Consider the following 13703-nt stretch of genomic DNA (forward strand, 5'->3'; position numbering starts at 1 on the left):
AAGTATACAAACAGACGTACTCTCTATTTCGTCACTTTCATCTGTTTCGAGAAAGCTAATTATGTCTAAAAGTCTATATCCAAATCTCATTGTCTTTGAATAATAATATTTAACAGAACGTGAAGGCTATTAGAGATTTATGCGAGAGAACTAGAAATAATCAGTCTATTGTGTAATTAGTAACTAAAGATGCCAATAACTCATGAATGATAAAAGTAAAAGAAACTCCTACATTCAAGGAGTCGGTACAAAAGCATAGAACTTAATAAATATACTACTTTATTCTACAAGTTTATTCTACAAGTTACAACATTAACTATTCAACACTTTTTGGAGAAGAAAACACTTCGACCCGAGAAGAACCGGTGAAAGAAACTCATCAGGTCATTTTATTGTTTACATATATTGAATATGAATGGAAACAGCCATGAGGCGAACGTTTCATTCCCAAGATGTGCTATCAATCACAAACTCACTAATTGTATAACATTTCGCACAAGCGTTACTCAAAATCTTTTAAATTTGGGACTAAACTTTCTGGAATCCTGTTGTAGAATAAAAAGAGCGAAAAGCAACGTCGAAATGAAAAACTACATAAGAAATTAAATACTTTATTAATAAGCTATTCTATATCCCGAATATTTTCCTTGCGGTCCATTTATCCAGTAATCCCTCAAATTCTTCACGTCATCCTCGTTCCAGTGGAGCCTCTTCGGAAAAAAATACGGTAATCTTCTCCTTCCGTCTTCCCTGTACAATCTCGACGGACCTTGCATGTATAGAATCTGTGGTTTCCTTTTTGGAATGGCTTTCTTTCTTGGAAATTTTTTAGGCTTCAATTTTTTAATTTGAATCTCTTCAGAACTTACTTCACTGCTGTCTATGTCATATTTGTCTTTTCTCTCTTTGTAGCCATGTGGTTCTTCCCTCATCCCATCGTCCTCTTGCGAGCCACTCGCACTGTAGTCAGAATTGAAATCAGATCTTAAACTTTTCTTAACTCCAATCGAATTGGACTTCCTGAATCGAGATAGGTCGTAATCAAATCTACCGTATTTATTTTTCTGTTTCGCGCTTTTGAGAACGTATATTTTTTTATCTTTGACATCTTTATTAAGATCATCGGTTCGCAATAAATCAGCAACGTCCAAGTAGTCTTGTGAGAAATTACTTCGGCTGTTAAATGATTTGTAAAGATTTGCCTTCGACAGATCTGTTTCGTCTGAGTCGTATTCGTTGAAATCTTTCTTTATATTGTATTGATAATGCTTGCTATGCTTCGGGATGTGGTTTTGATTTCGTCTGTGCCTTTTAACCAAATCCTTCACGCAATTTAGTGTGTTGACCAGACTTTCTTGTCTATTAAAACAATCATTGATGACATTCGGTTTTGTCTCCTGCTTTTGTGTGTTTAGTAAATGTATTGCCTTTTCAATCAGTTGTAGTCTGATTCGATCGCTGTTTAATGCTTGGTCGTTCACTGGCCAGCTGTATCGTGGAGGATTATCGTAGCCATCTAAGTTTAGTCTTAAGTGTGAAAGCGATGGTGATGTTTCAGCTGAAACCAATATAATGTGTTACATATATACTAATATAGGAAAAAGTAGCTCCGTTGCTGTTTCATGGTGAAATCAATGTACCAAATTAGATTAGATTTGATATGAAGCAAGATTGAACTGCAGATACGTAATCCAAAGATTACATTTTATGCCTAATACGTGATGATTAAAACATTCAATGCGAAGCGAGGTCTAATACGCCTCGTATGCGGTGCGTCTAAGAAAAACATAGCTGTCTCTGTCGTGCGGAGACCATAACGTCTATTTGATTTATTGTAGGACAGTGATAAATATATTTATATGACGCCTATTGACAACTGAATGCTATAGTGTACCTACTTAATACGGGGTCTCTTAGGCGTACCGTATTGAAGAAATAATTTTAGATCATATCACATCGAGTTCTAGTTTCTTAAACGTTACGGGGTCTAATAAGCCCCGTACCGATATTATGATAGTTTTGATACGAGGTCTTAAACGCCCCGTATCACAAAATGGAAAAATTAAAAAAATGATTCAGCGAACGCGTTAAACCCCTAAAAACTTGGCCTATATGACGTAAGTAAAAAAAAACAACTCACCACACAATAAAAAATTGAAAATAATCACTAATAATTCAACTGTCATTTTAAAAGACATTTTAATTCATTAAAAATTCGACAATAATCAAATGAGATGCATTTTAGATTATTTTATAGAAGTAATTCGCACGTTCGGAAACTTCACAGTAAACAGTTGTACAGCTATAACTTGATATGTTTCGTACTTACATATATGTAATATATGTGTCATCTATATCTGTCTGTGTGTTGAATATTTTTTAAATTAACATTTCGACTAGACCATTCTAGTAGTTTCATAGATCTTTTTATACAACACACACATCAAACGTTAAGTTAACACTGTTTAAATAATATAATTATTAATTTATTAACTGCCTCATTACTGATTATATTTATCATGGACTTTAATAATAAGAAATTTTGCTTGTGTGTGAAAGTACAGAGAAAAATGAAATGAAATATAATGTTATTAGCATTTTTTTGCTGTCCGTACTTAATCATATCAAAAACTACCAAATGATTTAACTTCAAACTATTGCCAATGATAGCTCGTCTCATATAGACATGGGTAACAAATAAAAAAAATCAACCTACATCCATTATTTTTTTTAAATTAACGAAGAAGCACCATCCCATTGTTCAATTTATCGGTCGTACAGACCCAAACAGTACAGTTTCAAAGGGAAAATTTTATATGACCATCTTCAAGTAAAGAAGAGTTTACACGTTATGAGTACTCCCTTGTGAACAGTGGCCCAAATGAAATGTAGCAAGAATTGGTGTCAAAAAATGTTCACTGTGTTTGGTGGTGGAAAATTACCTCACGTGCATTCACGTAGCGTGACGACTCTTGGCTGTATTATTGTGATGTAAAAATCAAAGTATGAATCTTTGAAGATAAGGAATAGCCGATAACTGTCAAACAGCCTCGATCCGAAAAAGGAAAATGGTAGTTGTTTTCTTTGGCAAAAGGGGTATGAACAGTAGACTGTTACCAAAATATGGTACACACATGATTTATTGGCCTCACAGTTGAGGCCGAAGGTTTTTTAAAGATTGAATCAGTATTCAATCTTTAAAAAACCTTCGGCCAAACTCATCCATGGACATTTGGTGGCTTCATCACGATAACGCACCTGTACATCGTATTTAATTAACTCAAGACTTTCTAATTCAATTTAGATTTATTCAACTAGGGTACCCTACCTACAACCCTGACCTCAACCCCTGCGCCTTTGGACTTGACCCAATTATTAAGGATAAGCTGAAAGGTCGCCGGTATACCAATGATGAGCAGCTAATTTGAACATGGAATTTGGCACGTGAGAAAGTTTTAGAAGAAATGTATAAGAAGATTTTTGAAGAGTGGTTTCCTAGTAGGGAGAAATGTTTTGCAATAGAAAGAAATTATTTAAAAAACAAAAAAGATTTGTTATTGAATCTTAAAACTTTCCTAGTGACCAATGTACGTATTGTATGTACCGTACATCGTCACTCGTATGGACAACAACAACAGCCTGTAAATTTCCCACTGCTTGGCTAAGGCTTACTTTCCCTTTGTTTATTATTTATTAGTTACATGCAGGTTTTTGCTCACGATGTTTTCCTTCAAACGACATGAAATATAAAAACAAATTAAGCAACCAAAGAACCCACAATCATTGGTTAAGACGCACGAGTTCTAACCACCGGGCTAATAACTATATAACTAATATCAGCTTAATAATATAAATACAATAAATATAATTATTTAAACTACAATCCAGATGATACAAATAGTTCATGATATCTTATAATTAAAAAAACACTCACTCAAATTATAGATGTCATTTAACGCCTAATTGGAAATAAATTAAATTTGAACTGATAAGCAAATTGCATTAATAAAGAGGTTTGTTTAAAACGCAATGTTTGCTAAGATCAAATCTCTTGAACTAAACAAAAGCCAGTGGCGGATTTAACGATAGTCTAAGTAGGCTGGAGCCTAGGGCGGCAGATTTAAAGGGAAGGCAAATTTAGCCGAAATTTGTTATTATCTTACAGAAATAAAAAAATAACTTATACTTATATGTATACACATTACGTCCGTAATCCGTATACTCGTCACTACACTACTACATCGATCTTATCGTTATCTTTTTTCTATTCCAGAATAGGCTACTTGACTAGTTTTTAAAATCCATTTTATATTATTAAGTGGAGGTTAAGGAAACCAGTAAAAGTTGATTTTTATTTCTAGTACATATTTGCTTAAAAATATCAAATTAAAAATTCCATATTTAAATAGCGCGCGAAAATGCTACTTGGACAATATGGCGCTGCAATGGGGTCGGTGACGTCACTTGCCTGCGGTACATATAATCCAGATACAATAAGCAAACGAGTTTAACAAGCAAGTGACTTCATCATCAATCCGACCAATCAGGAGCGTTATGTGTCACGTGACAAACATTTAAAAAAAACCATTATTTACGGATTTTTGCAGAAATTAATCATTTGTTTCAACTTTCTTTAATAAATAATCATTTTTAAACTCATAATATATGCTGATTACAATATTTGACTCTTTATTTTTCGCATTGTAAATTAGCCTTAACGCCTTACTTGGGAATAGAACACAACAACCACCAAAGAAATCGCCGTGAATTAAATAATTTTTCGTAACACGTAATGTGGGAATCGTAAGCTAAGACCACCGGTGATTCGCCAAACGGTGGAGAACTTGAAGGAGACTTCACTTCTGTCTGCTTCGAGCACTTTTAACTTAGCTGTATCATAAATTTAAATCATTTGCAAAAAAATAATTGTTAAAGAGTTATATTATTCAATACAAGATTATACAGACGATAGAAATAATGACCTCAATATCAACTCAAGAGAGTGGAGTAAATCTTTTGGTAATAATTAAATGTCAACCCTAGCAAATCTCAAGCCATAATTATTGGCAGCTGGAAACAATTGTCAAAAGTCGGTTGGTCCTCCTCGCCACCGATAATGTTTGATAATACTGTCATTTCTTATTGCGATTCTGTCAAAAAACTGGTTTTATTTCCTTGATAACACTCTTAGCTGGACTCGCCATGTGAATGAAATCAGCAGGAAGATCTTTGCGTCTTTGCGTCAACTAACCTTAATCGTTACTGAGTTTCACATCTCTGATGAAGCAAATGCATTGTCAAGTTAATAAAAGTACGACACAACTTAGATATAGCATCGGCAAAGTTCGTAAAAACGATCACATCCGAATTAAGTACGCTGTCCCAAAGTATCAATATATATTTCTCATATGAATACGATCTTTACACAAACTTAATAACTAGCGATATCATATGACCTAATATATTCGTCAATTTGACACGTCGATTTACACGCACTTGCTTTCTCGGGTGGAACTGACGCGGGAATCTATAGCGACGAATAGGATCGAACGGCGCGATTGGGAGCTATTTCTGTTGGTTGTGTAAATCGGCAGTAATCGGTCCTATTGAATTTGCCAAATATAAATATAGTGCTTTAGCTCGTGTTTGAGTCGTCTTCGACATTTTCTTCGAATTCCTACCAAAATCATGCTTGCACAGACCATACTCTTTCCTATTTTGGATTATGCTGATACAAGCTTTGTGGACTTAACCGAAGACCAATTAAATAAACTTGAGAGACTTCGAAATACCTTTATTCGGTTTATATTTGGATTACGCAAATTCGACCACGTATCACAATTTCGTTCTCGTCTCAATTGGCTACCCATTAGATTTCGCCGGAACATACATGTCCTGTCTATTCTTTACTGTGTGTTGTTTCACCCTGTTACTGCCCCTTAGCTGAAGGATAAATTAACCTATATTTATAGGAAAACCTGGATAAGACTTTCGTTTTTCGGAATCTTATTGGTTGTACAAACATATGGCTATAGCATATCTATTTCTGTCATGAAGAGCAGAAGAGCTTTCTATTTTTAATACTTATCGACTATCGTCAATCGCGTTTAGGTAAATATGTTATTTCTTGCAAATAAGGCCATTTCGAATACAGCAAAATGTGTTCCAAGCCTTCTCCTCAAAGAGGGAGGAGGCACAGCAGTGGGAAATTTACAGGCTATTGTTGGTGTTGTTGTTGTTGTTGTTGTATATAGCAATCAATTTGAGCTCAAACGTTTGAAATAAATTGTTGGTTATTCGAGGCCCTCACCGGAGGGGGGCCCTTAGCATGTGCCCCGTGTAATGTGCCTTTGATAAAGACGGTAATGACCTACATTACAATAATCTACAGGGTTTAATTAAAACAGATGACGCTGTGAGTATTTATTAGCTAATGAAAGACAGATTTACATCAGGAAAGTTTATTACAAAAGCAGATACAAAAACTTCAGAGACTTACAATTATTTTACACACTTTAAGAGCTAAATGACTGGAATCCAAAACGCGACGGTTGAAAACAGACTTGTCAATTCTAAATGAAAAAAAAACATCTAATTTACAGATAATTAAGATCTACGTACTTGGCATAATTGTATAAAAAGTTTGGTACAATTTTTAAACTAAAATCTAAGTACAATTTTTTTTTTATACTGGCAGCACATTTCAATAGACTTTTGATGTGAACTCTGCATAATCCATTAAAAAAAAAACTATTTAAATTTTATGTTCTATATTTTAGACAATAATTGGTTTGCTAAACTAAATTTACTAGATACTAAATATGATGAAGTAAATGTGGCGCATAGTGTCGATTCTTATAAAAACATTCTCAAACATAACTCGCTGTTTTAAAACAGCTGTAAACTTATAATCCTATTATTCTCTGACAGTAATGTAAATATAAATATAATTTAGTTCATTATCTTCTAAATTCAAAAATACATACTTAATAAAAAAACAAAACAAAAAGCATCTGGTTTTTTTTATTTCGATTATTTTTTTGCTTGTGTCATTTTAAATAACAGACAAAAACAATTTAGTACAGTAAACAGTAGATTTTTTTTATTGTTATTTACAAATAAAGCATTTGAGCTTTATATATGTATTGCATTTAAAAAATAATTTCAAGCTATAATAAAAAAAGGAAGTTAAATATTAAGATCTTAATTATGAATTAAATATAAAAAACTGCAACTTACTGCAACAACTACAACAGCTGATACATTTTGTATTAAATAAAATAAAGCGATCATTTTAGCAAAATGTTGCCCTAACGAAAAAAAGTTTATTGAAATGCACCGACATCGATCAGCGTCGCACAACCGATTAATATAATATACTCTACTGGTCGGAACGTTTTAAATACAAAGACTTTAGAAAAATCTAGAATATAAAAATTTTCCGATCATATAAAAAATATACAAAAATTTCATTTTTTCTAATTTTTGCCTCTAATACATTTCTCTAATCAATATTATCCAAACCATTTAAAGAGTCTTTTTATGTGAACAATATTTTTATGACATGTACATTTTTATTCTGAACGGTTATTCTACACTTATAAGAACACTGTTTTCATAAAACCTCTGTGGAATGTTTGTAAAGCTCCATTAGACTATGAATTCAATGAAGTACGTGTTTTGTTTCATATCAAATTTTGCACAATGATATTTTATTTATAGACTATTTATCTAGCTGTCTCTTGTCTGAATTTAGGCAAGCCAGCATTCATTCATTTTTGACACTGATTGTATTGTCATTTGTGTTTTGACATTCACCAAAACTTCTATATTACAAGACAGCGGTTGTTGTAAAGTCTATTACACAATGAAAAAAATAAGAGATAAGGAATAAGGAACAAGAAATAAGGAATAACGAAATCCAGAGATGGCAGCACCGTTAATCAATTTATAATTCAAAAATAAGGAATAAGAAATAAGAATAAAATTTCCGTCGCGGTGGGAATTTGTTTCTTATATCTTATAGCCAGCCAATCGCAGGGCATTTTTTCAACGAAGTGACGTAAAACTAACAGCAGCACGCAACTAGTAGCAGGTGTTCAACCGCTGTGATTGGTTGAATATTGTAGCCTATCACCTATTGTGTTTTGGTTGCTGTGCTATTCCTTATTCCTTGTTCCTTATTCCTTATGTCTTATACCTTATTTTTTTAATTGTGTAATGGGCTTAACAGATTATCTATAAAGAATAATTGTCAAATTTGACAAGTCTACAGATAAAATATCATCGTTTTTATTAATACCTATTTCAGTCATAATGTATTTTTTTATTATTATTCTTTCTAAGATTAGTGATGTGATCGTTATTTTAAAACATCAATAAGAACGATAAAAAAGAATTGATTTAAAAATGATTTACGACTTATTACTAACGAAGATATTACATAAATAAATCATGATACGTCATACTAAAATTGACTAAATTTATTTAAAACTAAATTGCATTTTATTAACTAAATTAAACTAAGCTTCTAGATAATTCCCATAAAGAATCTAGTTACAAGTACATGTTAAAACACATGTCTACATTGTTTATGGCAACACTACGTTTATATTAGTCACCCTATGGGGCCATGATTGGGTAGAGATATTGGTTTTCGATATTAAGGAGATGTATAGTACGACACAACTTAGATGTATCATCGGCAAAATTCGTAAAACCGATCACATCCGAATTGAGTACGCTCTCTCAAATTATCAACATTCATTTCTTTCGTGAATATGATCTTTACGCAAACGTAATAACTTGTAATATCATGTGACCTAATATTTTCGTCAATTTGACGCGTCGATTTACACGCACTCGCTGTCTCGGGTTGAACTGACGCGGGAATCTATAGCGACGAATAGCGTCGAGTGGCGCGATAGGGAGCTGTTTCTATTGGTTGTATTAATCGACGTAAATTGTTTTTTATTGAATTTGTCCATGCTAAATCTAAGTTGTGTCAAAGTTGTGTCCAAAAGAGCCACCTAATTATTTTAAAATTTTAGAACGTGATCAATGATATAAGATTTGGGTGTTAAACACAACTTGAAACGTACAGGACACGTAATGTCGCTCCATAAACATCCTAATACTTTAAGTTTAATATATTATGAAGAATGAGCTGTTCGTAATTTAAAATATGTATGAAAAAATTAGACATGATTTACTACAGTTGGCAGCAATGCTAAGATGTTTTTTTTGTTATTGGCAGCACTGTTGTTTTAATGTGAAATGTCATTGGTACTGACTGAAATATTGCTGTCTCTATCTACATAATGGATACACTATATAAGCAAAAGAGAGGCGGTATTTATATGAATTGTAATAAATATATCTATATAAGTGCGTGATTAACTGATGTATATATGTTTATACGTTGTTACAACAAGTGTTATTTCCATATAATACATTGCTATATATTAATACTACTTGAAGGCATCCTTATATTTAAAGAAACTGCAGCTATACATAATACATATATAAATCTAATCGTTTAAGTACATATTTGTATCGAATAAATATATTTAAATAAATAATGAAATCGTATGGCAATATATCGCTACACTGAAGATATGTCAATAGAACTGTCAGATTTAAATATAAAATGATTTACTTATTGTAATTACAAACGGGCGTAAGTGTGAAATAAAAATTGCTTAGTACTAGAGTTGCAACGATTATTATAATCACATATAAATCGATTGTCTGGATTTTTGGCGAAAAATTAGCCTGTCACCTCGTAATGTCAAATGTATTTTTGACGTTTAGAATATGACATTCAACACGCCTGTTATTGGCCAATCAATGAAGAACATCATTCAAATTTCGACCAATAACATCGCGTTGATTTGACGTCTATTTATTTGGTCGCCTTCTTGTGATTGGAAGGCACTTCGGGCGTAAGACTTATATTCTTTCGGTACCAGAATACAACAATGTCAACTTTTAGAAAGTTTGACAGTTTCCAGTTTTAAATACTTCTTGTCTCATCTTAAGTCTTCTTGATATTTTTAAATACGTTATTAACTTGGCTAAGAGTATGAACAGCTCCAAAAAGGTTTCAATCACGAGTTACCTAATATTCGTTGCAACTCTTTTAAATTCAGAGATGATTTTCGCAAACCAATTTAACAGTTGACAACTGACGTCGACTGTCAATTTGAAAATAATTTCAAATATAATCTGTGATAAATGTAATTACAATAAGTTGTGTATACAAAATCGTCAGAATTTTTGATTTCGGAACGGTATCCACAAAAGTGAAGATGAGTTATGTAAATGAACAATTGAGTGAAGATATCATTACCTACAGTAGACTGTACTTCCCCGCTTTACTGGGTACAGTGCCTTTTTTGATTAATACTTCCCAACACTTGACAGAAAACATATGACGTATAAACCTATTTTTACGTCGGTAACTCGCTGCATATACCAAAATAACATTCTTTACAATTTTTGTCTGTCTGTATGTTTGTTACGACTAATTCCGACTCTGGTACGGCTGGACTGATTTTGATGGGCCTTTCACTGGCAGATAACTGATATAATAAGGAGTAACTTAGGATACAATGATATTCCTTTTCTTGTTAAATTCAAATACAAAGACGCGTGCACGGCTAGTAATAAATAAAGAAACACGTGTCAGTATTTTTTGTCAAATGTCAGGTGTGGAGGAGAGTCCTATTTATATATGTAATGATGTTTAATCTGTCTGTTTGTTCACTGCATTGAAGTAGGAGAGTAAATCGCCATCAGCTCGGGCAACCCACGCCGTGTTCAGAGCGATCGTGTCTAACGCGATCGCGGCGCCTTTCTCGTCACCGAATAACTCCTTAAACTGTTAGAAAATTAACAGATAAATTATATGTCACCGTGAGATTACAAACATCGTTAGATTACAATTTATCTCGTGAGATTGTAATCTGTCTAAATATTGTGAACGTTTATATAACTGAGAGTAAAATAACAATACAATTTCGATAGTTCATAATATTTCGATTTGGTTAGGTTGGAGTTTTTGTAATGTATGTATCTAAAATTTACTTCGATAGATTGTAATCTACGAAAAAGTATTGCGTTAAATTGTAAACAGTATTTACGGTTCACAATCTTTCGACAGTTTACAATCTAATATATATATATATATATATATATATTATTATTCTTTATTGCACAAATAAAACATGTAGAAAGGGCGGACTTAACGCTAGAACAATTAAAACATTGAAAGATTAAAAAAATCGTTAGATTACAATCTGACAAAACAGATTGTAAACTGTCGAAATATTGTGAACCATAAATTATGATTGTAATTTAAAGCACTATTTTTCACTATATTCTAATCTATAGAAGTTAAAAGTTGTTGTTCTATGGATTATCCTTACCCTATAATAGTCTCCAGGTTGATGGAGACACCGCGCCGCAGCTTGCAAGGCGGAAGGCGGAAGTTTCGCCATGTTCAATATCCTCCAAATACCAGCAGCGCCGCGCCATCTAATTTTGATATTTGATATTAAGATCAATCAACGATCAAGACTATTTGAATTTTGTATAGTCTTAATATAAGGACCGCAGACATTTTTAACTTTGCCGTTTCGTAAATTTAAATCGTTTGTAAAAAATACATTGGTAAAAATGCATATTGTTCGATACAAGATTTTGTAGATGATAAAAAAGCTTGGAGTTAATACCTGTTGACCTCCAGGATACATACATATATAATTGTATTTAACGAATATGATTGTATTTTTTAAATGAATTTTTTGCCGGTTCTTCTCGGTAGAATCTACTTTCCGAACCGGTGGTAGCTTCACTTGATTGTAAAATAACGATTCAAAAGTGCTTGTAAAAGCCCACTTGAATAAAGTTTATTTTGATTTTGCTTTTAGTTTTTTTGATAAATTTTGAGCATTGGTGTGTGAGCAGTTGATAAAGTCAGTTACCCTACAAGCTTAAACATGGGATAATGTATTCCTGATTGATACTTGGATGTAAGCCTTCCTGGACGAAATTGGGTACATTAAAACTCTTTTTGTGGCAAAAGGGCTCTAGGGGGAACATATATTGAAAAGTATAATTTAATATAATATCTTTACTAATATTATAAATGCAAGTAATATAAGTAACTTTTTCACGGATCAATTATTAAACCGATTTTGATGAGATCTGTTACACGAATTTAAGAATTAAAGAGCGCTTGTGTGCATAAGGTTATTATACAATTAATGGGTTTATGGTTGATATACCTTCATCATACCTTGGGAATGAAACGATCGCCTCCGGGCTATTTCATTTCATATTAAATTGTTTATATAATATATGAGACAAACAAAAAAAAAATAAACACGCTGAGTTTCTTTCGCCGGTTCTTCTAAAGTCAGGGTATTTTCTTTTCCGAACCGGTGGTAGTGTTTCAACTGACCATCAATAAGAAAGTGTAATGCTTTTATATTGAATAAAGTTATACGAGTTTGAACATGCCTTTTTGTGCTATGGACTGTTGTGCACAACACTTAAATCTCGAGCAAAACTTAGGCGTCACCTTGTATGCTTATAATTTTTCTACATCGACTCGGTTGGGAATTGAACCCGGGATCACGGAGTAGCGTACCCATGAAAACCGGCGTACATAGTACATGTCAATACGTACTTGCAAATTCCCTGGCACAGCGACGTAACCCAGGTCTTCCACTCCCGGCCGCGCTGTGCTTCGCTGGACATCACCGTGTACGCGAATCTGGATGCAACGATACCACATTCAAATCAATGAATCACCAATCAATGAATGAATAACCTATCAATGGAAAAGAAAGAGACATACACATGAGCTGAGATAGCCCAGTCGTTAGAACGCGTGCATCTTAACCGATGATTGCGGGTTCAAACCCACGCAAGCACCACTATATATATGTGCCTAATTTGTATTATAATTCATCTCATGCTCGGCGGTGAAGGAAAACATCGTGAGGAAACCTGCATGTGATAAATTTCATAGAAATTCTGCCACATGTGTATTGCACCAACCCGCATTGGAACAGCGTTGTGGAATATGTTCCGAACCCTCTTCTAAATGGGAGAGGAGACCTTAGCCCAGCAGTGAGAAATTTATAGGCTGTTACTTTACTTTATACACATTAGGCGAATGGGGCATAACATTTTCAAACACAAAGGCTACCCCTTTCCTTCACAGATACACGCGTGCTGGCTCGCGATGTCATCGCCTAACTGTGACATCTATCCCAACGCGCACAAAGAAATTTGGCAACGCTTTGTCGCACCGCCAAAAACTGGAACTCTTTACCAGCACCCGTGTTCCCCTCCACTTATAACCTGGGTGCCTTGAAACGAGGCACCCAAGCACGTGAAGAGGTGATGGCGGCATGGTGAGGGTGAGTGCAGTGCTAGTGCAGCTCATTCTTGCTGTGCGTACTAGTCTTCTTCCGTTTGGATTCCATTTCCACTTACCATCAGGTGGAGTAGAGTCATATGCCTTACCGGATATTATAAAAAAAAATCATATGAATGAAAAAAAATGCTTCGCTTCATATTGTGTTCTTAACGTTCAAAATAAATATACTTAATGAAAAAAAAAAAGTGATATATTTTCATGAAGGAATCTTCGAAAGCCAAGATATAGTAATATCATGATATTTATGCTA

General features: G+C 33.6%; 2 protein-coding genes across 2 annotated transcripts in view; both read right to left on the bottom strand.

Annotated features, from left to right (window-relative positions):
• Nucleotides 1–601: 601 nt before the first annotated feature.
• Nucleotides 602–6628, bottom strand: LOC124542125. The gene is made up of 2 exons (XM_047120058.1): nucleotides 6622–6628; nucleotides 602–1558 (listed from the first exon to the last, which is right to left on the bottom strand). The coding sequence occupies exons 1-2, from the start codon at nucleotides 6626–6628 to the stop codon at nucleotides 615–617; spliced, it is 951 nt and encodes a 316-aa protein (XP_046976014.1). The 3' UTR covers nucleotides 602–614.
• Nucleotides 6629–10704: 4076 nt separating this feature from the next.
• The window catches only part of LOC124542250, a 44290-nt gene continuing 41291 nt past the window's right edge, over nucleotides 10705–13703 (bottom strand). The window contains exons 26-28 of the mRNA XM_047120197.1: nucleotides 12695–12781; nucleotides 11430–11538; nucleotides 10705–10882 (exon numbers count right to left, since the gene is read on the bottom strand). Of these exons, the coding sequence (XP_046976153.1) occupies nucleotides 10748–10882; nucleotides 11430–11538; nucleotides 12695–12781 (331 nt within the window). The 3' untranslated portion in view covers nucleotides 10705–10747. The remainder of the gene's footprint in view (nucleotides 10883–11429; nucleotides 11539–12694; nucleotides 12782–13703) is intronic.

Source organism: Vanessa cardui, chromosome 30 (assembly GCF_905220365.1).
Source record: "Vanessa cardui chromosome 30, ilVanCard2.1, whole genome shotgun sequence".
NCBI lineage: Eukaryota > Metazoa > Arthropoda > Insecta > Lepidoptera > Nymphalidae > Vanessa > Vanessa cardui.